The 23,474-nt window shown below is 43.5% G+C and overlaps 1 protein-coding gene across 2 annotated transcripts in view; it reads left to right on the plus strand.

Moving 5' to 3' along the window:
• Positions 1-12,337, plus strand: part of IGF1R (insulin like growth factor 1 receptor) — a 188,112-nt gene extending 175,775 nt beyond the window's left edge. For both annotated transcript variants that reach the window (XM_061999120.1, XM_061999121.1), the window contains exon 21: positions 4,608-12,337. In XM_061999120.1, the coding sequence (XP_061855104.1) occupies positions 4,608-4,974 (367 nt within the window). In that variant the 3' untranslated portion in view covers positions 4,975-12,337. The remainder of the gene's footprint in view (positions 1-4,607) is intronic.
• Positions 12,338-23,474: the final 11,137 nt, after the last annotated feature.

The following is a 23,474-nucleotide window of genomic DNA, read 5'->3' on the forward strand; positions in this document are numbered from 1 at the left end:
TGACCTTAGAAGCTCTTTGTGACTTGCTGTAGCTCCCTTTCAGCTCCTTTTGTCTTTGTATTAGGACTGAGACACAAATCTGCTGAAATTCACATGGGCTGTTGTAGAAGTAACAGTAGGGAGCTCCAGGAATAATCTTCACCTTTGTTCCTGCACATGCATTTGACATTCGGAGAACCTATTTTGCATCACCATGGTGCTTTTTTTCTCTACATGTTTTCTCTTCTTTCCCTGTCTTCCACCCTGTTGGCCCAAGATGCTGTGAAGGGGCTGTGTAACACTCAGGAACCTGACAGCTGCTGCCAGTCTTGAACCTCGCCTGTGTTGCTGCTGGCAGGCACAGAGACCTGGTCTGTAGGCAGAGCTCCTCTCACCTCTCCAGCTGTCTGATAACCTGCTTCTCAGCATGGGAGGTAACAGGAGAACTAGTGAATGGACAGAAAGATGCTTGTTTAACAGAGTTGCAGATAGCCCTGAAATTGCACGTGTGTCTCGCTGGGCATCCCCAGCATGTTCCAGGCAACTGCCTTCACTAGTGCTTTGTGAAACCTGTGGAAAACAGGGGATCTTCTTTCCGTGGAGGTTGATAAAAGCCTCTGTTTAAAAACAGGTCTCATGGCATGTCTGTGCTAGTGCAAGGTATTCTTTTGGACAGCACAGGTTTGGTTTTTTTTACTGGAGAAGACTGGTTTATGATACTTTAATATTAACTCACAATGTTGACTCAAGATGTCCAGAAAGTGAAGTCACCTGCTGCAGGGAAGTCAGAAAACTTCTTGTGCTTGGTACTGCTTGAAAGCAAGTGAGGAGGGGAGCAGGAACTGCATTTCTTTGTGTGTCGTGGTTGGTTACAAATGCAGACACACTTTTTGCTATTAATTAGTTTGACTTGGAAACAACCCAAATTCTCATCAGAACACAAATTTACCTTTCTGTAGAGAGAGGGGAGTAAGCTGACACAGAAAAGCCTCTAGAGCCAGCTGGAGGAGGTAGACTGCTGTGAGGAAGGGTAGATGAGAGTAGAGAGAAGAATCTTGCTACAACTGTCACCAAACCTACTATTTTTAACCTTGCAGATGAGTTAAGTGTTGACATGGCCCTACACACTCCAGTCACAGCGCAGTAGTTTTTCATAAGGGCCTTTCATTGCTCCCCCCTGCATGAATGTTACATGGTGCAAGAGTTCCATCTCTCCTAAGACTCGTAAGACTGTGCTCTGCTAACCTCTGGTAACAGCTTTTAGATGGATCAGAGCCTGAGGACACTTTGAAGAACTGGAGAGGTTCTGTTCTGCAGCTCGGTTGTATTGGATGCTTGTGCAAAGGAGAGTTTTATGGTGCAGTTGTCTTGTAGCTCAGAGAGGTGGTAAATCCCTGTGAAAGGGTTGAGCACAAAGGGGACAGTATTTCTAGAGGCTTTTCACTCTTCCACAGAGTGAAATGAGACTCAGTTCTGTTTATGCTACACCCTCTTGGCATAGTTTACATGGTTTTACAGACAGAACCATGTAGTAAGACAGATGGTTCAAGAAGATGGTGCCAGGAGAAGCTTTGCTGTTTTTCTCCTCTTCCTGTGTAATAAGTGATGTTTTTATGTGCTACCATTGTTATGGCAGTGCTCATCAGGTGATGGCTGCGTGGCAAGAAGGTTTGTTACAGCTGGAGCTCTCAGACACTGTGTTCCCATGAGGCTTTTAAAAGTTGTGGAGGCTGGAATTCCGTTCTGTTTTTGAAGCAAAATTGCCTCCCCCACACGTATTGTAGATGGCTATTTACGCATTGCTGATTTTCCCTTTGTTCCTGGCGAGCACTCTGTTAGAAACCAGGGTCTGCTGTGCAGAGGTCACGTCAGCTTGTAGCAACAGCGGAGCTGAGAGAGCCTTTTGCTTTTCCCCACCGAGTCTGATGCAAAGCACAAACACACGCTCAAATGGAATGCAGCTTCTATAGTAACTTTCCATTTTCTGTAGGGTTTTTTATTGTCTCAGTGCAAAAAGTCACTCAACTTTTGCTCAGTTGTTCGAGCAAAAGGTGCCTGAGAGAGGTGCTGGCTATTCCTCCGTCTCACAAGGGTGCCTCTAGCTTCTTTGAGCTCACTTGCTGTACCAGTCAGGACCATACTTCATCAAGCTGCTCAGGTTTTATTAACAGCCTGTAAATTCTTCCATTGTCTACTGGAAAGGGTTTTATTTTTTCTGTTTAAGATAATGTAAACAACGTCTTTGAACCCACAGAGTTAAAAAGCAGGGGGGGGAATCCTTTTATGGGAACTCTGTAGGGTTTTTAAATCTGGAATAGCTTAAAAGAAACATCACATGTCCTTGTTTGTGCTGATGTCACATGCATTACTCCGCTGCTTGTGGTATCTCCTTAGCATTGCCCTTAGGCCTCAGGGCGAAGCGCCAGTGAATATCCAGTGTTCTTGGCTCCAGCTAATGCTTCTATTCAGGGACACAGCAGTCAGCTGGAAAGGAAACAGCGATGAAGTAACAGAAATGGATTTTATATATTTATGTCTCGGGCTTTCTTCCTTGTTTGTGGGTGAGGGTACAGTGCAGTTTTATAGTTTGGCTTCGCTTTCGCTATGAAAGACTTTTTAAAGGCTCAAAAGCAAGCCATAGTTTAACAGTGTTTACCTGTCTGAGTGCCTGATACAATGCAGCATTGAGTACCTGGGGAGTTCTCCCAGCACAGACTGGTTTGGCCAGCCTCTTTTTGGGTGTCACAAGGCTGTGCTCAGGTGGCTGACTCTTGTTTGTGCAGAGTTGTGCCAGCTGGGCTCTAACGGGAGTATTTGTGACTTCACATGCACTCCATTAAGATTGCCTTTGTTTTGGTTGAAGCACTCTCAGCTGTATTTGCCTCCCAAACACAGCAACTTTCCCTCTCTTTGCTGGTTCATATCAGCTGAGGCCATGGTGCACCCCACGAGGAAGTGAAGAGCGAGTTTCTGGGGGAGGGGATTTCTTTGTTTTGGTTTAGCTTCAGGCCAGGGTTCCCAGACTATCCAGACCCTGCTGTGTGCAGAGATGCACAGCACAGGCTTCAGAAGCCAGGGTTTTCCAGCTCAGTGGCAGTCCTGTCAAAAGGTTTGTCCTGGAGATATTAAGACACTGTGGTGTACTTTAGGTGCTTATTCAAGGTGTGAGTGTTTGCTTATTTGGTTTTGTCTTTTTAATCAAAATACAAAATCCTATCACACACTGCTGCAGAGATCTGCTGCCAGGCCATCAGCTAATTAAAGCATGAAATAGAATTGTCTGCTTGCTTTGTAAAAATCTGTGTTGTTTTATAGAATCAAAACTCAAAGTTTAGGTGACCTAGGTAACCTTGCACAGGAAGGCTGGCAGAGGTGGGAAACAAACCCATGCTGGCCAGGCAAGGCAAGGGGGGATCTTATAGGGACCAGAGCTGAGAGGTAAGGATTGTGAAGGATTTTCCAGTACATTACCTAACTGAAAGATGCAGTGGGGAGTGAGGTTGGTGGTTTGTTGGTGTCTTTTATTTAGATCTACTCTTATTCCAGCACAGAAAGTGTTAGTTTTGGCCAGTGGTGACTTCCTACACACAGTGGGTTCCTCCAAGTATTGTATATGCAGAGAATCACCTTGAAGAATTCATGTTCCTCTACCTTTTCTTACTTAAATTTGTCCTCTTACTTGTGCTGTGTCAACAGGAGACACCCCCCTTCCACCTTCACAGGCAGTGCAATCCTTTTCTCTGTTGTGTGTAGAGCTCAGGGCGATCTCTGAGGAGTATCCAGTTTTGCCGTGTCATGAAATTGCTGTTTTCATTATGTATGTATTACTGCTTCATTTTGTGGTTTTCTTTTGCCAGCGTGGGACATTGTACAGACCTAATCATGGATGTGCTTAAACAGATGATCTCACATGCTGCAAATAGTAATGCGTCCCTGACCGTAAATGAAAACAACGGCACTTTCGAAGATTAGAGAATGTCTTAGAGATTGGCAACTGTCTTTGGGGGATTGCAATTAATTCCAATGCGATTTTCTTCTTTTATGGGGAAAAAAAAGCAGTGCTGTGCTGTGTGTGTATTCCCTTCTTTAGGTTTTTTCCAAGGTAATGTTGATACGGTACAGATTGGTTGTTTGGAAAAGAATCCTCTGAGAGGCTCGGTCGTGTAGCTGTGTGATTGAGTAAGCACAGAATGTTTTGGAGGGGAAAAAAAAGAGAGAGAGAAATACCAAGTCAAAATGAAAATACAAAATGTTTCTGTGTGACCTGATCTAGGTGAGACCTGCTTTGGCAGGGGGGTTGGACTAGGTGATCTCGAAAGGTCCCTTCCAGCCCCTACCATTCTGTGATTCTGGATGTCAGGTACCCACGAGAGCTTTTTATGGGCAAGTGTGTGGAAGGGAGCGGAGCAGGTTGGGATGGAAACTAGAGAAGTAAAATAGTGATTAGGAAGAAGGTGGAAACATGACACAGGGATCTCAGCCTGTAAAAGTTCTGTCACTTTGTCTTCCATCAGACTTGAATGATTATTTTTGGCAACACGTGGTCTGATCCTTTCCCAGCTGGTTGGGCTCCAGAGAGGGCCCCGTAGAACACCTCAGTAAATGGTTTTACTGTGTTTCCTGTCCAGGTTTGAATTGATGCGCATGTGCTGGCAGTACAACCCCAAAATGAGGCCCTCCTTCCTGGAGATCATCGGTAGCATCAAAGACGAGCTGGATCCAGCCTTCAAAGAGGTCTCCTTCTTCTACAGTGAAGAGAACAAGCCTCCGGACACAGAGGAGCTTGACCTGGAGACTGAAAACATGGAGAGCATTCCTTTAGATCCCTCCTCCACCCTCCAACCCACTGACAAGCACTCAGGACACAAAGCGGAGAACGGCCCGGGCGTGGTGGTCCTTCGGGCCGCCTTCGAGGAGAGACAGCCCTACGCGCACATGAACGGGGGACGCAAGAACGAGAGGGCCTTACCCTTGCCCCAGTCTTCGGCCTGCTGATCCTTAGAACCAGAGTCTCACCGAGAAATCCAACACAGAGAAACACACGCATCGGGGGAAGAAAGAAAGGAAATTACAATATATTCAAAAGCCTACTGTACCTCAGTGGATCTTCAGAACTGCCATAGCTGCACTTGGGAGAACCCTTTTTTTCAGTAAACAAGTTATCCTATTTTTTTTTCTTCTTCTTTTTTTTTTCAATATGCAAGCAGATGTTTGTTTCAGTAAAGGACTCCATTCATGGGGCACACAGTTGGCCTTTTAAAACGCTAATGTTAACACTTAATAGCAACAGAAAACTTGAGATCTGATGTCTCTCTTTCCTCTCTCTCCTCTCCTCTCTCTCTCTCTCTCTCTCTCTCTCTCTCTCTGTCTCTCTGCTTCATAATGGGAAACATATCTGTGTGCAAGTTCAACCCTACAGCACTTTTATCAGATCAAAGCTATCGCAGGCCAGGTGGCTCCCCGGTACCCTCGCAAGCACCTGCCTAACACTGTAGTCCTTTATAAAACAAACAAACTAAAAAAACAACCAACCAAACAAAAAACCCACACAAAAAAAACCCCCTCGCAACAAACCAACTAAAAAAGACTGGATTTTTAATGTTGCTCTTCAATCTTTTTAGGAACACATACCACAAAAGGGCCATCATTCCTCCAAGGCTGTTCCCATCTCCAACGCTGCCAAATTTTACCAAAAAAAAAAAAAAGGAAAAATGAACTCTTTGGGGTTTGTTTTGTTTTGTTTTTGTAGGCATGGAAAAGGAGCACAGTAATCAACTGCTCTGTTTCAAAGAGATCCTGACCAATATGTTCTGTTCAATCATACACTGGTATTTGGGGGGAAAAAAAAAACCCACTACACCAAAAAATATCCAACACAAAATCCAATTATTGAGAGCTTTTCTCAAAACTGGACAAAATGTGGTGTTAGATATATGTTATTTTTTTTCTTATGATGGAGAAGATAAAAAGGATGGGGGTAAAGAAACAGCCCTCCCTCCACCCCTGTCCCCATCCCAATGAATTCTGGACAAAACTGGCAGTGGTGAGCTAAACAAACACGTGCGTTTCATACAACCGACACACGAGAACCATGAGAGTACCCGGCTGAGATCTCCATCGTTGCAGCCTGCCCTTCCTTCACAGGCTTGCAAGGGAAACAAAAAACCAAACCAACCAAACCAACCTAGGAACATAAATTGGAGAAGACAAAAAAAAGCAGTAACCGGATTCAAGTATATAACGATGCTTTGTTGATCTTTTCTCTTGATTATTAAGACTTCTCGAAGGGTCTTGCAGTTCTATGTTAGACCATGGATCATTTGCATACACATTGTCTTTTTGTGTCACTTTTATAACTTTTTTACGGTTCAGATACTCATCTATATGTCTGTACAGAAAAAAGCTGCTATTTTTTTTGTTCTTTATCTTTGTGGATTTAATCTATGAAAAGAAACCTTCAGGTCTGCCCTCCTTCCCTTCCCTCCCACTTCAACAGATTTTCTTATGCTTTGTACTATAGTGTGTAACTCTGACTTCCTCCTTCCCAGTAACTGATACCTTCCATATGATTTGCCATGAACTGTTTAATGCCTTTTTATAAATACATTTCCTCCTTTTTTTTTTTTTCCCTCCTTTTTCCATTAGTTGTTTTACAACATCTTGGCTGTGTTGGGCTTTACAGGGCTTTTGAGGGGGGACATGGAGAAAGAAGGGACATCCCACCCCCCCCCCCCCCCCGCCCCCCTCACAGAAAACACTCTGGCAGTGTGGTGGTGTGTTTTGAAACCCTGGTTTTCCTTCCTTCCCACTAACCTCTGCCCAGACAGCGTGCGAGTCTCTTACAGTGCAAGGCATGATACAAACTCAGGTCAGAAAAAAAAAACCACAAAAGGTTAAATATTTAGTACATTCTTGTTCAGTGTTTATCTTCATTGTTGTACAAGGGTCCTTATCCCTCCTTCCCTCCCTGCTTGTTTTGGTTGTGGCACACATCCACCTACCCATTCCCACACAGACACACACACATCACCCCCTCCTCTATTTTGTTTTTGTTTCTTTGTTGGGTACAACAGCAGACACCAGGCTTTTGGATCACTGATTGTTAAAAAAAAGACTGTTTTACCCCTTTCCACCCCGTGAACAAGAGCTGTACCCGTTGCAGCTGGTGGTGCCAGGCATTGGTGGAGTGCCCATAGGACACCTGGCTCCAGCAAGCCCCAGCTCTTCACCCTCCTCATGGAGGATGCCCCGGGCTGCACTTTGCACCCTTGGTTAAAACAAACAAACAACAAGCCAACAACAAAACCAAACCAAAAGCAACCCCCCACGCCATTTCCGTGGGGCTGGGTGGAAAGCGTGTAGCTGGGGCCAGCGGCTTGGCTAGCGAGCAGTGAAGTGTTGGCAGCTATGGAAACCTCTACAAATACAAGCTTGTCGCTTAAATCATAGACCAAACCTCAGAACAAAAGCAAATGAGTAAGCTTGTTTGTTCAGTTGCAGAAGCCTTGGTGAAAGGGGAAGGAGGGGGCCATCAGGAAGTCTACAACCAAGGAGTCATAGCAGTTGCTCATCTTTGAACGTTCATTACAGCATCTAAGCCTTTGCTTAGCACTGATCCAACCAACTGATGGCAGCGAAGAGGTGGTTCTGGGATGGAAATGTTTCAATCTTTTGGAGTAAGAACAAAGAACTAAAATATACCGATTGCTAGTTTTGACTGGAGATTTTAAGAACGTTTGTAGTGCTTTTCGCTTGTGTAGGTTAGGTCCCATTATCTTCTCTTGCCTCTGTCCCATAGTTATTTTTTTCCCCTTTTAAAAATGAAAAAGACAAAAAAAGTTAATTAAGAAGGTATTCTATGTAGGACTTTTTTATTTATTTTTTGTGATATCAGTTTAAATCACTGTAGAGATGCCCCGTAATAAATTTAACTACCGAGATAAGGGGTTTTTGAGTATGATGGGGGACAGTTGTTTTTGATTTTTGTTTTTTCAAACATTTATCTACCTCACTCTTATTTTTTATATGTGTGTATATATATTAAAAAAAAAACAAAAAACAAAACAAAAAACCAACCATACATCTCACATTTCTCAGCAGCCAATAAATGCAGTCGATACCGGTAACCTCTCACTCCATATACCACATGCTCTAGATTCTGGAGGGGAACAGTCACTGCCTGTCACAAAGGGGCACTTCAGAGTATTTGCCCCGATTTCAAGGGGTTTCTCCAGTTTTGTGTTTCAGATTAATTAACCTGAGGAGAAATCCAAGACTTGTCTGACACAGGGTGACCAGGCTGTCAGGAAACACAAAGGCTTCTTAATTTGCTGTCACGGCAGTCCTTGGGTCAGCAACAAAATGCTGAGTGTTTAGATGAGCAGAAGTGGAAGTGACCTGATACGAGGGCCTCAGATTCTGAGTATTTGATGAAATCTGTTCCAGAACTCAATTGTTTACAATGTTGGAAGGTCCGGAGGAACGAGTGGAGTGAAGGGAATGGTCTGTCCGTTTGTCCTGCAGAACAGGCTCAGTCCTTCCTGTCAGTTTACCCTCAGATACCACAAGCACCGCAAAGATACTTGGCTGAATCAGCACCTAACAATAAATTGGCTTCAACTGTAATATCATTGCTTTCTTGACCAAGAAAATGAAAACCCCAGTTTAAAAAAACCTGTCCCAGGCTGCCCGGTGATGTTACTACATCAAGTTTACAGCTTTGGGTCTTTGCTGCTTCTATTTGGTGAGAGCACTGATTTTATTTTTTGTTCTTTTCACATCTAACGTTGAATTGATTTCTTTTAATGTGCCAGTACAAATTCAATTCCTTTTTCTTCCCCTCTTTGTATGCTTCATAACTGTGGATTCTGATGGACCAGCCATCACACACTTTAACTGCCCTCTGACAGCGTGTAACTGGTTTACAAGCACACAGGACTAACACGAGCTTACCACCAACTTGATGTATAATGTTTCTCTTTTTCCAGCTCTGGCAGCTGTTGGTGCAGGTGTTGCTTGTGGGATCTGAGTCAAGTGGTGTTTGGCTACTTGGGGTTGTACACGGCCTCTCGAATACACAGCTCTGGGGTTCAGTACCACAGGGTTTGGCTTTGGAGGGAGCAGCTCTCTCTAGCCTCTGGAAACCAGCAAAACGTGAAGCTTTTACAGGGTTGTTTGGATTTTCCATTTTGTATTGAGTTCCAGTGACCTTTGGGTGCAGTGGCTGTTCCCCTCTCTTGCACATATTGATTACCACAACTGGAGATCCTCAGATCTTTCAGCTGGCTAGGAGGGTTCTGTTAAAACTGTCCAAGTTACTGGGTTTGTTTGGTTTTTTTTCCAATAATTGTATTGTAGGTGGTTTTAAAAACACATTAGGAAGAAACACTAATGACATAGCAGCCATCATGATAAACATTTCAGAAAGCACTTCGGTAGAAGCCAGCCACGCACCGTCACGTCCACGTGCGTGGTGACAGTCAGCTCTCCTGGACCAAACCACCTTGGTGATACCATCGCCTTCTGTGTTTGCAATTCAAGCTTAATCCCTTTTTCCCCCCCCCCCCCCTTCTGTTTGTTTCCATAGTGGTTTGTTGTTTTTTTTGTTGTTGTTGTTGTGTTTTGTGCATTTTGAATAGCTTTATTCACATGGGTTTTTTCATGCAGGCTTCCCTTGGACAGTAAATCAAGTTGTTTGTGCATGTGAACAACTGAGAATTGATGTTGGCTTGATAGAGTCATAATATGGTTTGTAACGTTGTTCTTCCCTGAGACCACTGGCTTGTCTGGTATGGAAAATTTATTTAGAACTTCAGCTATGTTTGAATAAAGATAAAGTAATCCAGTTTGTTTATAAATTAAAAAACAAAAGCCCACCCAGCCCTGAAAAAACAGCATTTTGACAAATGGTACCAAGATGTTCTAACACAGTCGGCTGACAAATTGGCATCGCTGCGGGGAGCGGGCGGCTTTGGTTTCAGTGCTCGGCCGCTGCTCTCACCTGACGTGCGATTAAAAGCTGCTTCGTGGCCCCAGAAGGGGGTTTGGTTGGCAAGGAACGTGGCTCCTACATGAACACAGACGTGCCGGCCGCGTGGTCCCACCCACGATGCTCTTTTTGGGGGGGAGTGATAAAGTAGGCACGATGCCTTTCTCGATGCGAGGCCTCTGCTCCTTACAGCCGGTTCCAAGTGATGTGAGATTTGAGGCGTATTTGCACCGACACTGCTCTTGGCCTGTAAAATGCAAGGAAAGCAAAGCCCATTTTGCCCAGGACAACTGGCCACCAGATTGAACTGCTGTCAGGTCCTCTGGGATCTGCTGAGGGGTATTGGGTACAGTCTGAGTCTAAGTGAACAACACTCCTGCTGTTGGTGTAACTCCATACATATATATCTATATACACATATAGATATCTACATATGTATATCTATAATATAGATATATATATTTAAACCCTTTTCATTCCATTAGTACAAGTAACACTTGTTTCCTGTTATTCTTACTTTGTTTGTCAACAGTGTGTTTAATCACTGGGCTGTACAACAGTGGAGGAAGGTGCAAGGGATCCGCTCCTTACTAACCAGTGATAAAAAGCCAGATACTGCAACTTAACCCATGAGTAGTTGTGCAGACAAGAATTTAAGAATGATGTGTAGAAACAACCCTAGTGGCCAGGGGTGCTGAAGATACAGAACTATAACCAGGCAGGAGGGCCCCGAAGGATGCCTCGCTTCAGAGCTGGTAACGGCACAGCCAGGTGTCCCCTGGGCCGTTGAGCAGGATTGGTGCAGAGACATGTGGATGCAGTGGGTATGGAGATGGGTATTTACAGAGACACAAGGCTTGGCAGAAGTCGGAGGCACTTCACTGAGCTCAGTAGGTGGGACAGCACCGGGGCTCAGGTGCAGATGTGATGGTGGGTACTTGGACGTGAGCCTCTGGCAGCTGGAGCGGTGAATCCCTTACGGGAGTCGAGCGGTCGGTACCATCGGGCTGTAGGACTCTGTCCCGACCGACAGCTGGTCTGGTTTGCGAGTACCTTAACGGCTGTGAGCAGTCGGTGCGCGTGCGTGTGCTCATCGCTTGGGTTGTTTTGTTTGCGGTGTGTGTTGCGTTGGTTAGTAATCCATTAGCATTTTCAATAGGGCTTTAAGTCCAGTAGATTACGGGTAGTCAGTTGACGAAGATCTGGTTTACAAGAACTAATTAAACGTTTCATTGCATTTTGTAAGTACGTAGAATAACTTTATAAAATGTTTGTAGTTTATAAATGCCGAAGATATCATTTAAGGGCACTTTTCCGTGTCTGTGTGGGTGTGTCTGTGAGCAGGTTGTTTTGGATGGTACCAGTTCACTAGGTAGCTTTATGATATGCCAAAAAGGATCGCAAACTTGTCCACTTGACGGCGTGTCCCTCTCCCCCCGCCCGCCCGAGCTCTGTGTCCTGCTATACAGTGAACGAATAAAGGAGTTGGGGAAATGTTCTGTATCTTCAGTATCCTGGTCTTCCAGAGCCCTCTGGTTGGGGTGGGATCATCTGAACTGGTCATTTCGCTTTACTGTTTAGGGCAGATAACGGACTCCCAGAACCTCACTGGTCAGGGAAACAGAACGGGGTTTGGTGCTGCCCGGTACCCGCGGGGCGAGGGCCGTCTGCTCTGAAGGATGCAGCTGCCTGAGGGAAAGAGGGGAGGTGCTTTTCCTCATGACTGTTGGAGAACTATTTGCAGGTTTCTTGGCGTGGCCTCTAAGGATGTAGAGCACCATTTGAAGCTTGGTTGAAATGAGCGAGGCAGGGTCCCTATTTATTTTTATTTAAGAGTACTGAAGCTCCCGTCCCCCTCACGCCCCCAAATTTGACTGACCACATTGCTGAAGGGTCCTGAGGATTCAGATACTGTTCAAAAAATCAGCTCTTCTGTTTTCTGAACCAGTGAGGTTTGAGACGAAAGGATTGGCCAGAGTTTGTCTACCTCTGGGACAAAAACAAAAGGAGACAGTGCTAAGGAATGGATGCAGTTGCAAATACAACATTTTCCAGTTTTCTTGTTTAAATTTTTTTAAGAGAAGATGAAACAATAACATGGCCAATTTATTACCGTAAAAAGGAAAAGACTTGCTGTGTATAAATTATTCCTAAAGAAATTCCTGTGTTTATATTAAAATGAATCAGTAGATTAAAAAAAAAAAGAAATTCAAAATGTTTTTGTATATTCTGTTGTAAGAATTTATTCCTGTTATTGCGATATACTCGGGATTCTTTACATTATGAAAAGAAGAAACTTTGTCTATTTTGAATGGCTGAAGCTAAGGCTCCTTTAGTTTCTCTTACTCTGCTTTTTTCTAGTAGTTTCAGTACTACATGATTTAAGTTAAATAAAAGACTTCTGTATGCATTTGCCTGGTTCTGAGTTTGTCACTCCTTATGTAAAGCAAGCACAGGTTAGAAAACTCAGAGAATGTGGTTTGTTTCTGCCCTTTTTGGCTGCATTTAATTCAACTCCTCTGAATTGGTCTTAGTAGAGGTCAGCACTGCCGTTACCTTGTGTTGAAATGACACGGATTTCCATCCAGGGACACCGAGCTCGTGGACCCTTTCTGGGTGGGACCTGGAGCCCTGTTTTGCAGTAGGCAGTTCTGTTGAATAAGGTAAGCGTTTTCATTTCTTTCTGAACTTGAAGGAAAGCCCCTTATTTACCCACTCAGCAATCCAGGGATGAGGCGTTCAGCCATCCGGCACGGGAGTGTCAGTTTTCTGTAGTGGTGGTTGGAGAAGACAGTGGCAAGAGACCCAGTGTTAGCTTGGCCATTCCAAGTTCCTCTGACTCCAGTCATCCAAGCGTTAACTGCCAGAAGGCACGATGGTGGCCCAGAGCTGTCAGCTGTCCCCAGCCTTGGCTGTGTCTGGTGACACTTGTGCTGGTGCAGTGTTGGAGGAGTGGATGTTTGAAGTCCCTGGGTGTGCAGGTGAAACCGCTGCCCTCACCGTGGCTGTTGATGAAGAACATTCCTCCTCGTCTCTCCTCATGCTGACAGGGTCATGGGGAGGGTGTGCGCTGGTGTTTCCTGTGTGTGGAAGGGGAAGGGCTGTAACTCTCAGCCCTGTGCAGCTTTCCATGGTGTGTCCATGTGTGTGAGACCAGGAGGAGCGTGTCCTGGCTGCGGAACACACAGCTGGTCAGGCACCCTCCGCTTCCAAGTTTTACCAGTTGGGATCTCATTTGGTTCCTGGATTGCTGAGCTCTGTGGTGTTCTCCCTGGGGATGGGCACTGAGCATTTGGAGTACGTGGTGGTTTGGGGCAGTTGAAACCCAAATTATTCAGAGTATTACAGTTCCTGCTGGATCCCAGTTTGCTGTTTAGTTTCTTTTAAGCTGTCCTTGGTTTCTGAGCCCTTTTGTGATCTGGAAACCAGCACTTAGAGCAGGGCACTGAGAACTGCAAAGCTTCACCTAACAGGATCCATGTGCATGTGTTGTTTTCCCCCAGTTGGTGTGGCTGAACTCTCTGGCCTTGGACGGGCTGGGGGAGGAGGCCTGTTCCATCCATCCAGTGCTGAATGTCCCCCTGCTGTAAGTGTCCGTCTGAGTTCCATGTCGTTAGCAATGTCTATCTAACCACCAGAGCCAGCATTAAGCATCTGAAATGTTTGAAGTCCAGTTTCACATCACCTGGAAGCTGAAGCCTTACGATCACTCGTGATAAAAAACTCGCTTTTTCTCTTAAGCTTTTTACACCACAGAGATCTGAACAGCATTTTGGGTTTGGGGAGGAAATTTCACTGCAAGTAACGTAGAATATCAAATCTTTTATGTAAGGCTTTTAAAGTATTTGCTTAAGAGAGTAAGGAGTAGCATTCTGAGTAATCCTTACTTGGTTTTCTTATGTGGTCCAACTTCCTCACACTGCTTTAACATTTCTAGGATAATTGTCTGCAATGCTTTTCCTAGAAGGTCTGCTGTGAGCCCTGGGGATGTTGGAGGCACATGGATGAAGGCTGCTCTTCCACTGCCGTAGTACAGCGAAGTGTAGTAGGTGTAATCACAGATATACCTGCAACAGTCAGAACACGCCCAGAAACCTGCATTAGGGAACTGGAAACTTCGATTAAAATTTAAACATCCTTGAAGTAGCCAAACCAGATCTGGTATGTGAAATTATCAAACACATATTTGCCTAGTTAATAAAGGAAGTGCTGAAGTAAACCAAGTCTGAGAAACAAACGTTCCTTATCTGATGGTTCAATTTCTCAGACACCCACCCAGAAGGAACTTTAAGTATAAAAATGCTAAGACCTCCCTCTTCGCTGGGCCTCTGTGAGCTGTGTGAGATGGGGAGGGGAGACCTCAGCCGTGCCACTCAAAATGATGAATGCATTGTTTTGGGTACATCATACAGTCTCGCCATCTGGAGGGGTTTTTCTGAGCATCCAACCTTTTACATTTGCAGGTGCCAATCCTGAAATTAAGGGCCAAAATTAGCTGATTCTTATTTTTTTTTTTTAAATTAGGGTCCCTTTTTTTGTTTGTTTTCCCTGTTTTCAGTGAAGACTAGTCTAACAGAAAATTGGCTTAGGTGGGACTGAAGCAGATAATGAGAGCACAGGCATTGTTCTAAAGGTACCTGTAATTGCACTGTTCTTCAGTGTGTGTGTTTACATTCTGTATCCCTCCCAGCTGGGAAAAAAAATAGATTAAAATCTGCTCCTAGTCGGTATTGCTTTCAGACTCTTAACAGCTTGGGTTTCCCGGGATTGTTAATCGTTGGGTGTGCTCTGTCAAAACTCATTCCTTTTGGAATTTACAAATCCATGGAAAAATAACTCCTGGCTGTAGCTTTTTCAGGAAGGCTGCTCTATGTAAAATCTAAATTTATCCCAATTCGATATTTGGGCACATCTTGCTTCAAAGTGGTTTTGGTTAGAGACGAAGCCCTTGCAAAAATTCCTCAAGGTTAGAGGAGCTGATTGGGTTCCCTCTGCTTTCACAGAAGCAATGCTTACCTTCCTGCATCTCTGGAAAAGATGATATCAATCCCTTCCACTGAAATGTTTTTCCAGACAGTCTTCATATTAACCGTAGATTCGATCTTTTCTGGGCCATCTAGCATGCAACAGCCACCTTCTGGGTAAAAACCACAAGCATCCATCTCTCGGTAGCCTTTGTTCTTCCCACACTGCTCAAGGATGATGATTGCTTTGGTGGATGAAGCCAACCCAACGTGAACAGTAAGCTGCATATTGTTTTTTTCCAGCAGAGGGAATAACAGGAAATTAAACATGAGCCTTGCTTTTTAAAATACATGTAGTGCAGTGGTGCCAAGCACTATGTGAGATAGTAACTTGGATGCAGGGAGTCTGGCTGTAACTCATGCCTCAAGAAAACTTTGATAAGGGATGCTAAATGAGAGCAAAATGATGCTGTGGTTGGGTTTTGTGATACTCTGCCAGCACAGGACTTTGGCACTGCAGTGCCTTCTGTGCAGTTCAGGGGGGATTTCCCCCCTCCCACTGTTCAGCACACAGTGATGCTGTTTGTGGCACAGCGTTAGAACAGCATGTTAATTCCAGCGTGCTCCAAATTTCAGTTTGAGACCTTTATCACAGTTTTAATAGTTACTTTCCAGAGTTGTCAGATGCACATATTGTGCAATACTCTTTGAGAGATCTTATTTAAAGACCCACTCGGAATAATAATGTTCACAAATGAAGGGGAAAGTCTATGGAACTTTCTGATGACTCACCAGTGGCTGAAGAGTTGTCCATATCTTGAAGACTTGCTCCTTTGCTTTTTGGTAAACCACTGGCAGCTGCATGATCTTGAGGTCTATGTTTTTACCAAGGCCTCTCTTGGACAGCTCCTGTGTTTACAGAAAAAAAGCCACAGTGGACTTGTAATTACGAGTGTTGAGTTTCTCAGACTGTGATAAAGAATCAGACTGATCTAACAGAAAATGTCTGAAAGAGCAACGTCATGCTGCCTGACATGGATCTGCAGTGAGGTTCAGCTGTTCTGTGGTAGCTGCTCCTTTTTTAACTGGAAGAAACTAAAATGGGCTAAACCCTCCCCTAATATCACATCCATGGGGAGCCATCATTGTGTTTTCCAAAGGGATGCCCAGTCTCCCACGAGTGGGAGTGGTTATGGGTTAGGGGTGCGTTCCACGGGAACCATGAAATACAAGATCTGTCAAAAGAGGTCCACCATTGAAAGCATCTCAACAGGCTTTGATAGAGCTGTTCCTCTGGAAGATCCAATAGATAAACCTGCACAAATGGAGGATGATGTACTTGAGAGAAAGGGGATCTGCTGTCTTGAGCTGGTTCAGGTAACCTCTGCTGGAGGTGACTGTCAACATGAGGAAAATCACATTTAGGAATGGGTTGTAATTTTTCTGGTCTAGAGTATGTTTCCCCAGTAAAACAAAATTACTTACTGGGATGTTATTTTCTGTCATTTCTGTAGACTTGAAGTTCCAAATGGGACCTTTTTCCAAAGGAAACCGAAATTGTGCTCAGGATTGAGGTGAAAGAAGCAAAGGTGCCCAATAAAGCAGTAGATTGGGCTGATGGTTGGGAGGTGGACTGGTGAATAAATGTTGTGTGGAAGTGACTTGAGATTATTTTGTCAGTGGACAAAGTAGCTTCTGGGTGGAAGGCAGGCTGCTGCCACAGCGGGATGCTGCAGGGAGGCAGCTGAGGTAGAAAGCTGTGTCCTCAAATAGTAAAATGGTGGTTGAAAATCCCTGTTGGATTTGAGTCAGAGCACAAAGGAGCATACAGATGAAGTTTCTGAGGGGTACACAGGCAAAGAGGCGGCAGCAGAAGTATCAGATTAGCCCAAGAAACCTGTGATTTTTATTAAACATCATTGTCTCCTCCAAGTTTTCACTTCCCACTACGGATGCTCGTGCGGATGAGGCTCCCGGTTCTGAGCTGTGCTAACTGGGAAATTTGCCCTTCAACACTGGCTTCCTATATAAACTGTTCCAGTCTTCTTGTCAGCGGAAACATTGATTAGCTGTGCTCAATAAACTATTTGACACAAGCAAGGAAACAATGCCTGCAGGGAAGTAAACACATTCAGAGAACAGTGCCAGCCTTTTTTCCTCTGGGCACTGACAGTCTTTGAGAGACCGTTGCATCATCTTGCTTGAGAATGCCGTACTGTGTCTGAGCTTCCAAAACAGAAACCCCCAGCTGGTTCACAATTAGCATTTTGTTTTCTAAAGCATCTTTAATTTTAACATTTAATGAGATTCTTCCTTTTTAACTGTAAGGCTTAGAGGTCTCAACTACAGGTACCTTTGGTACAGAGTATGGAGACCTGAGATAAGTCGTTCCGGCTGTTGGCTTCTGCTCTCTGCATTGCCGTTCTGCTGCCACCACTTGTTGTGGGAGAAGCACACAAAAAGTGGGACAAACACACAACTACTTTTGTGCAGGTCAAAACCAGAGGCTGTCTGATGGCAAAGGGCTGAGAATTTGTGTCAAGGGAAAATAATTGTCCATGTCCTAAAGCCATTTCAGCATGTTGTCAGCAATACCTATTACTTTATTGTCTGAGAATCCCAACCATGGACTTACGCCCCATTAGACCAGATGTTGTGCAAATACTGAACAAAAGGTTGTTCTTTGTCTCAGCCTTAACCAAAACCATTTGTGTGTTTAAGGTGAGATGGTTAGAGGAGGATGATGACATCTGGAATCTACAGCTCCCACTGGTGAGTTAGTTCAGTAAACAAGCGCCTGTCTTTTGTAGTTGCAACAGCAAAGGAAACTTCAAAGGAAGGCGAAAGTTTTGGAGGCTTTTTTTGTGGGAAGAGTAGTGGGAGAGAAAGCATGGAGAGTCTTTGTTGGGAAGTTCTAAAAAGGAAATGAAATCTGGAGTTAGCAGCTGATGACCTTCAGTTGTGTTGTGGTTGTAGTCTGGGTCCACTGTAGTTCTGGCCCATATTGTTACGGAGCCCCTCCCCCCCCCCCCCCCCCCAAAGAGAAGAGATTTCCTCAGAACAGTTGTGTTCAGATGTGATGGTTGTGTGTCACATGGGCCATTAGAGGCATTTTGAACTTCTAGAAAAGTGCAGAATATTGAACTGAATTTGCCTGATGTTTCCCTGGTTTGGGTTGCTGGGGAGGGGGCAGGGGGCCCTGCACGTGTTCATTTTGTGAACCTCGTTCAAAAAGGCTTTATGTTGGGGCAGAAGGAAAACTAGAAGTTGTCAGTTGACCCTGCCACTCTGCAAGTATTTTTGCTGCAAACGAAGCTTTGTTGTTTGGTGCTGTTTTGGCTGGTTGGTTTCAATTCTGCAGATACCTTCTTAAAGCATGAGGGATGGCAGAAAGTTCCAGAACAGACACGAAGGCACTAAATAGCAATGTCTTCTTATTTTCATAGATGATGAAACTGAAGCAGGGAGGGAGAGAGAGACACAGAGATTAAATGACAAATTTCTGAAGACCACATGGTCAGTGGCAGGATGAAAAACTGCACTCCGAGATCTGATCCTCATCTCCTGATAGCAAACATAGTTCCCAGAAGCAGTTGGAAATGTGACCTGTTCTTTGCACTAACAGTTTAATTACTGTGAATGTTGTCACTCAGCTTACATTTGTGCCCTATTAACTGGGGACTTTGACCTTGATGGTAGACTGCCCCGATAGGTCATTTAGCTGCCAAGTCGCAGACAGGAGTTTCTGGAAGAGATACAGAAGCAGGGTCGGATCAAGGGTTATAGATGGGATCATCAATCTGTAATATGGAACAAATAATTGAGGGGATCTGGGATACTGAGGGTCCTATGTGGTGATGAAGAACACATCACAGTAACTCAACATGATCTGTCAGCAAATGCAGAGTCAATTCTTGGTAGGGTTTTCCTTTAGTGAGAATGTCGTGCAGTTCCAGAGATAAAAGTGCTGCTGGTGGAGCTTTCGTGCATGTTTTAAGAGGGTATTTCAGGTGAGTGGAGTTATGAGAACCATGAAAAACTTAGTGAGACAGGTTTCTAAAAGAGAAGCTGCCTTTCTAGTGCTAGACAGCCATGCTGGGCCACATGACAGTGTCTGTAAAAGCTCTGAAACTTTTCCTAATGACCCTGAATTGACAGGTTCACCTGCACTTGCGGATCCATTTGACTCTCCTTTTCCCTGAGCCCTCGAGGGGCACTTGCTGAGGAAGGAGAGCTCTGTGAGTGCAGTCCTTGTGCACCAGTTGCTTTGTGCTGTGATGAGTACGTGGCCTCATCTCAAACCCACATGGTACTCCTCTCATTCTTGGAAAATTATAGTTTCATGGTGGACAATGCGCTGCCACACAGTATCAAGAAGAAATCCCAGAGTTCAGAACAAATCCTCTTTCTAAACCAGCAAAAATAGAGACTTAGAGAGTTGTATTTACATTTATTACCTGATTCTTGGGGATTTCAGCAAATGGTAGTAGTAAATAGTTAATCTACAGGAGAAACAATATCACACAACCCTTTTTCTGAGTGACAGGGCATAGAAGGGATGGCAACTGTTGGAATGGGCTGTGTGCTCACTGGAGCCATCTCTGATTCTCCCTACAGCAAGAAAAGAGGTTCAGGAACCCATCTGATCCCAGCATCTAACAGAGGAGCTGGTAACAGGGATTTGAAGAAAGCAGCTGTGCGTAAGAGCAAGCATCACTCACAGGAGTGAAGCCACTGCTCTTTGGCAAAGACTCAGCTTCAAAAAAGCATGGAGGGCAAGGCTCTGCTTTGAGAATTAGGACTTGGAACTCCTGTTACATTAATTTATACAGGATTTCAGATGCTTTTGGCAGCAAGACCCTTCTGGGATGTGAACTTCTTGCATGTATCAATGTTACAGCATTGCTGAGGGTGCCATGGTAACCAGGCTTTTGAGAAAAACCCAGTTCATTCTGAGTTAGCAATTAGGATAGTTCTGGATAATTGTACAAAAGCATGAAGCCCGAGCAGTTGTGTTCAGTAGCTCTAGTCTGGTTGCTCAGTGCTTTCCTGAGGATGAGTTTGAGTGTGCTCTTGTTTGGTTCTCAGAAAAGAGACTCAGCAGGATGCCTTTATGTGACTTTGGTGATCCATGCAGGAACCCCAAGCCAAGACAGGATTATTTCCAGATGCGACTGCTACATGTTGCTATCTTTAATGTATGTATGTAAGCTTCCTGAAGACCACAGAGCTACTCTTGTAAACAAGGCCAACAGAACAATACCCTGAGATTGCTCTTTAGCATGAAGAAGCCTATCAAAATGCAAAGGACTTTCAGATTTGCAGCAAATTTTCCTGAATCACCTGGATTAACCACCTTTGCCAGGGAATAGGAAACCAAAGCAGCATCCCCAGTATGAATACAAATGAATTCCATGCAGAAGGTGTCACATCAGAGGGAAATGGGTTTGCCCTCCTCGATGCATGAGGACTGAGAGTGCTGTAGCCCTTGTTATACGACACCCTGTCATAGCCAGCACGCGGCATTGTGACTGAAAACTCATGTCAGCGTTGTGTTTTCACTTCAGGCTGCTTTGCTTGCAGTTAAAGAACGTGGTTTATTTTCAGCCAGAGAGGATGATCTTGCACCCAAAATTAGAACCAACAGGATTCAGGAAATAATGAACAAGAATATTGTCAACTGATAAGTAATTGTGGCTGAGGGCACATGTCAAGTTGGAGTTGAGATAATTTATGGGTCTTCTGTGATGACTGGGGTGTAGAAAGGTATCACAGAAGTATTTTTGCCTCTCATTAGCTCCACAGGGATAACATCCCCCGTGACTTTGAGTGGGTAATAGATTTATTCTGTCACCAAATCGCATTCAGCATTCTTCACCTAACAATACTGGAATAGAAAATAAGTATGGGTTGGTGGAGTTGCTATAGCTTTGGTCCTTGGAAAAATGTGTTCCTTGTTTTTCAATTGTCTTGCTTTGACTGCACTTCAAGATAGATCTTCAGTAGCTGTCATGAAAGCTTGTAATATGCTTATAGACCTGTGGAGTCATCATCTTTCTGTCACTACTAATACTTTCCTACAGCTACACCTTTTTCATTTTAGTTTCCAGAAGAATTTAAGTGTTTATGGGCTTATTTCAGTCTCCATAATAGAACATAGTCCCCTCAGTTTGTTTTACGTGTCTCGCTTTCCATTTTTACCAGTGTTATCTGTCATTTCTTGCAGATATTGGACCAATCTTTCAATTCAGTTTCACTATCTTGACTTTTCCCCAACTAGTTTCAGATTTCATTGTGTTAGCCTTCTTTCTGCCTTAAAATGGCTGAGAACTTGTGTGGAAAACCCTCTCAAAATACCTTATGAGAGTAACAGAACTCAAGGAAAGGCCGTTATTTGTGCTAGGGAGAGTGAATGAACATTGCCTGTGACTTGCACACATACTCATCAAATCTCTGGGGCTGTTGCTACTGTTTGAACATATATACTGTGACCTTTTACTCTTTAGATTAAGCTACAGTAATAAAGTACCAAACTAGTGAATTATTTCATTGTAGCAGACATACAATGGTTGGGTATTTATTTCGTAAGACATATTTAAAGACAGAAGTTTTGTTCTTGCTAAAACAGATAATATTTTAGAAATGAATAATCCTGTTCCTGAAAAACAATCCATTTGTAGGAATTTTTGGTGTGTCCCAAGAAATGTGAGTTCACACACACAGTAATTTGAAAAGAAACAATTGTGACAGAAAAGCTTATGCTGAAAGCCAGGTATCCAAACCACATCTTTGTATCACTCAGCTAAATTTGTTCTAATACACGTATTTAGGAAATAGGCAGGAATTTTAAAGGCTCCATCTTAGACCTGTCACTGCTAGTCAAGGTGTAAGGAGAGAGAATAAATCTGAATGCCCTTGCTTTCAGTTCTACACTGTAGACTTGCATTTGAAAGTGGAAGCCAAAGCAGAAATGTGAAAACATGCTTTAGGTTTTGTGCTCCTGAAGTAGGTTGTAAGAACCCAATGGGCCACATGGGTTTGAGAAGATCACCCCACACAGACATGATGAAATAAGTTGGGGTATGAGATGATCTGTTTACTGCAGACAGAGATAACCTGTGACATATGCATTACTTGCAGAGAAGGCACCCTGGGTTAAAATACCCCTTTTAAAATAAAGAACAATATTTTTCAAGTGCTTAAGCAGCACGAAAAAAACCTTGCAAATAAAATAATGATTCACTTCTTAATTACCTTCTTTCTTCCATGTTGGGAGTCTGCTCTGTGAGGCACAATTCTGTTTAATGAGTCATGGGAAAAAACATTTTTTAAGGGAATGAAAAGCCTGAAAACATTGATGTTGGGATCTCCACAAAATAAAGTACCTCCCTTTTTTCTTACCTTCACTGCTTCCCAGCTAGAATTAACCAGGTGTTGTCTAAAGGGACCGAAACCTATAAAGAAAGCAAGGTGGTTTTAGCCTATGCTGACTCAGCAATGGTAGATAATTGTTATTTGTCTTCATTATTTTGGTTATGGAGGTTTGGGGTTTTTTAGATAGAATTTAGCCTTTATAACACTTAAAGGAATAGTATCTTCTTTTATATATATGCACTGATGTATTTTACATATGAACTGACCCTGTAGTCTTCATTCATGTCAAGGTTGTCTTATGAGAACCTCAAGTGAAGCTGTTAAATACACTGGAGCCAATAGGACAGATGATGTAAATGATGATTTTGGGCAAGGCTCATCATCCGTAGGAATACCACTACTAAAAGATCTGGTGTTAAACGCTCCCAGGTCACAGTCATTGTCCCATTCTTATTGTTAAAGGGCATGAAGATATGCATATTTAATAAAAACCTTTCAATGAGTAAAATTTTATTTCACTTGTGATTTTTAACTCAAGTTTTCTGTCAGGGAAAATGTGCTTTTTGTGGTACTGAGCAAAATCTCCTCCTTCACTTGTTTTCCCCTCAGGAAAAGAGAGGAGGAAAGGGAAAAGGATTCTGTGAATTCAGAGCACTAAGTTTAATTTTATGCATCCTTTGTGTGTGTGTGAAAGACTTACTTTAAAAGGCAAAAGGAATAAACCCTCATTTTGAGCTACATGGACACTGTGTCTGAAAAAGTTTGACTACCTTGGCTGTCCTATTGTCTTTATTAATCTCCATTACAAGTCTTAGATACTGCGTGACAGAAAATGAGCTTGTGAAATGGTTTTAGTGATATAACTCTTAAATATTTAAAAATCCTTTATCAGACAAATAAATACTCCACAGCCTGTGATTGCTGTTTTGCACAAAGTTACTCGTATGTGGGGACAATTAAACCTAAAAGCAGGCTTATGACAGCTTAATTAATGATAGACTTCAAGCATTTCTTAATTTATTAATACTACATTCATAACTGCTTAGTATTTTTCTCTGTAATATTATGAAAAGCCTGATGGTGCTATTGTTTTTGACAGTGTGGTTGTTGTTTATGTTTCTGTACCTGTGTGTGCAGAACTGTAGAATTATAATGAAGTTGCCTAAGTA

The sequence above is a fragment of the Colius striatus genome, chromosome 7 (genome assembly GCF_028858725.1).
Source record: "Colius striatus isolate bColStr4 chromosome 7, bColStr4.1.hap1, whole genome shotgun sequence".
Classification (NCBI taxonomy): domain Eukaryota; kingdom Metazoa; phylum Chordata; class Aves; order Coliiformes; family Coliidae; genus Colius; species Colius striatus.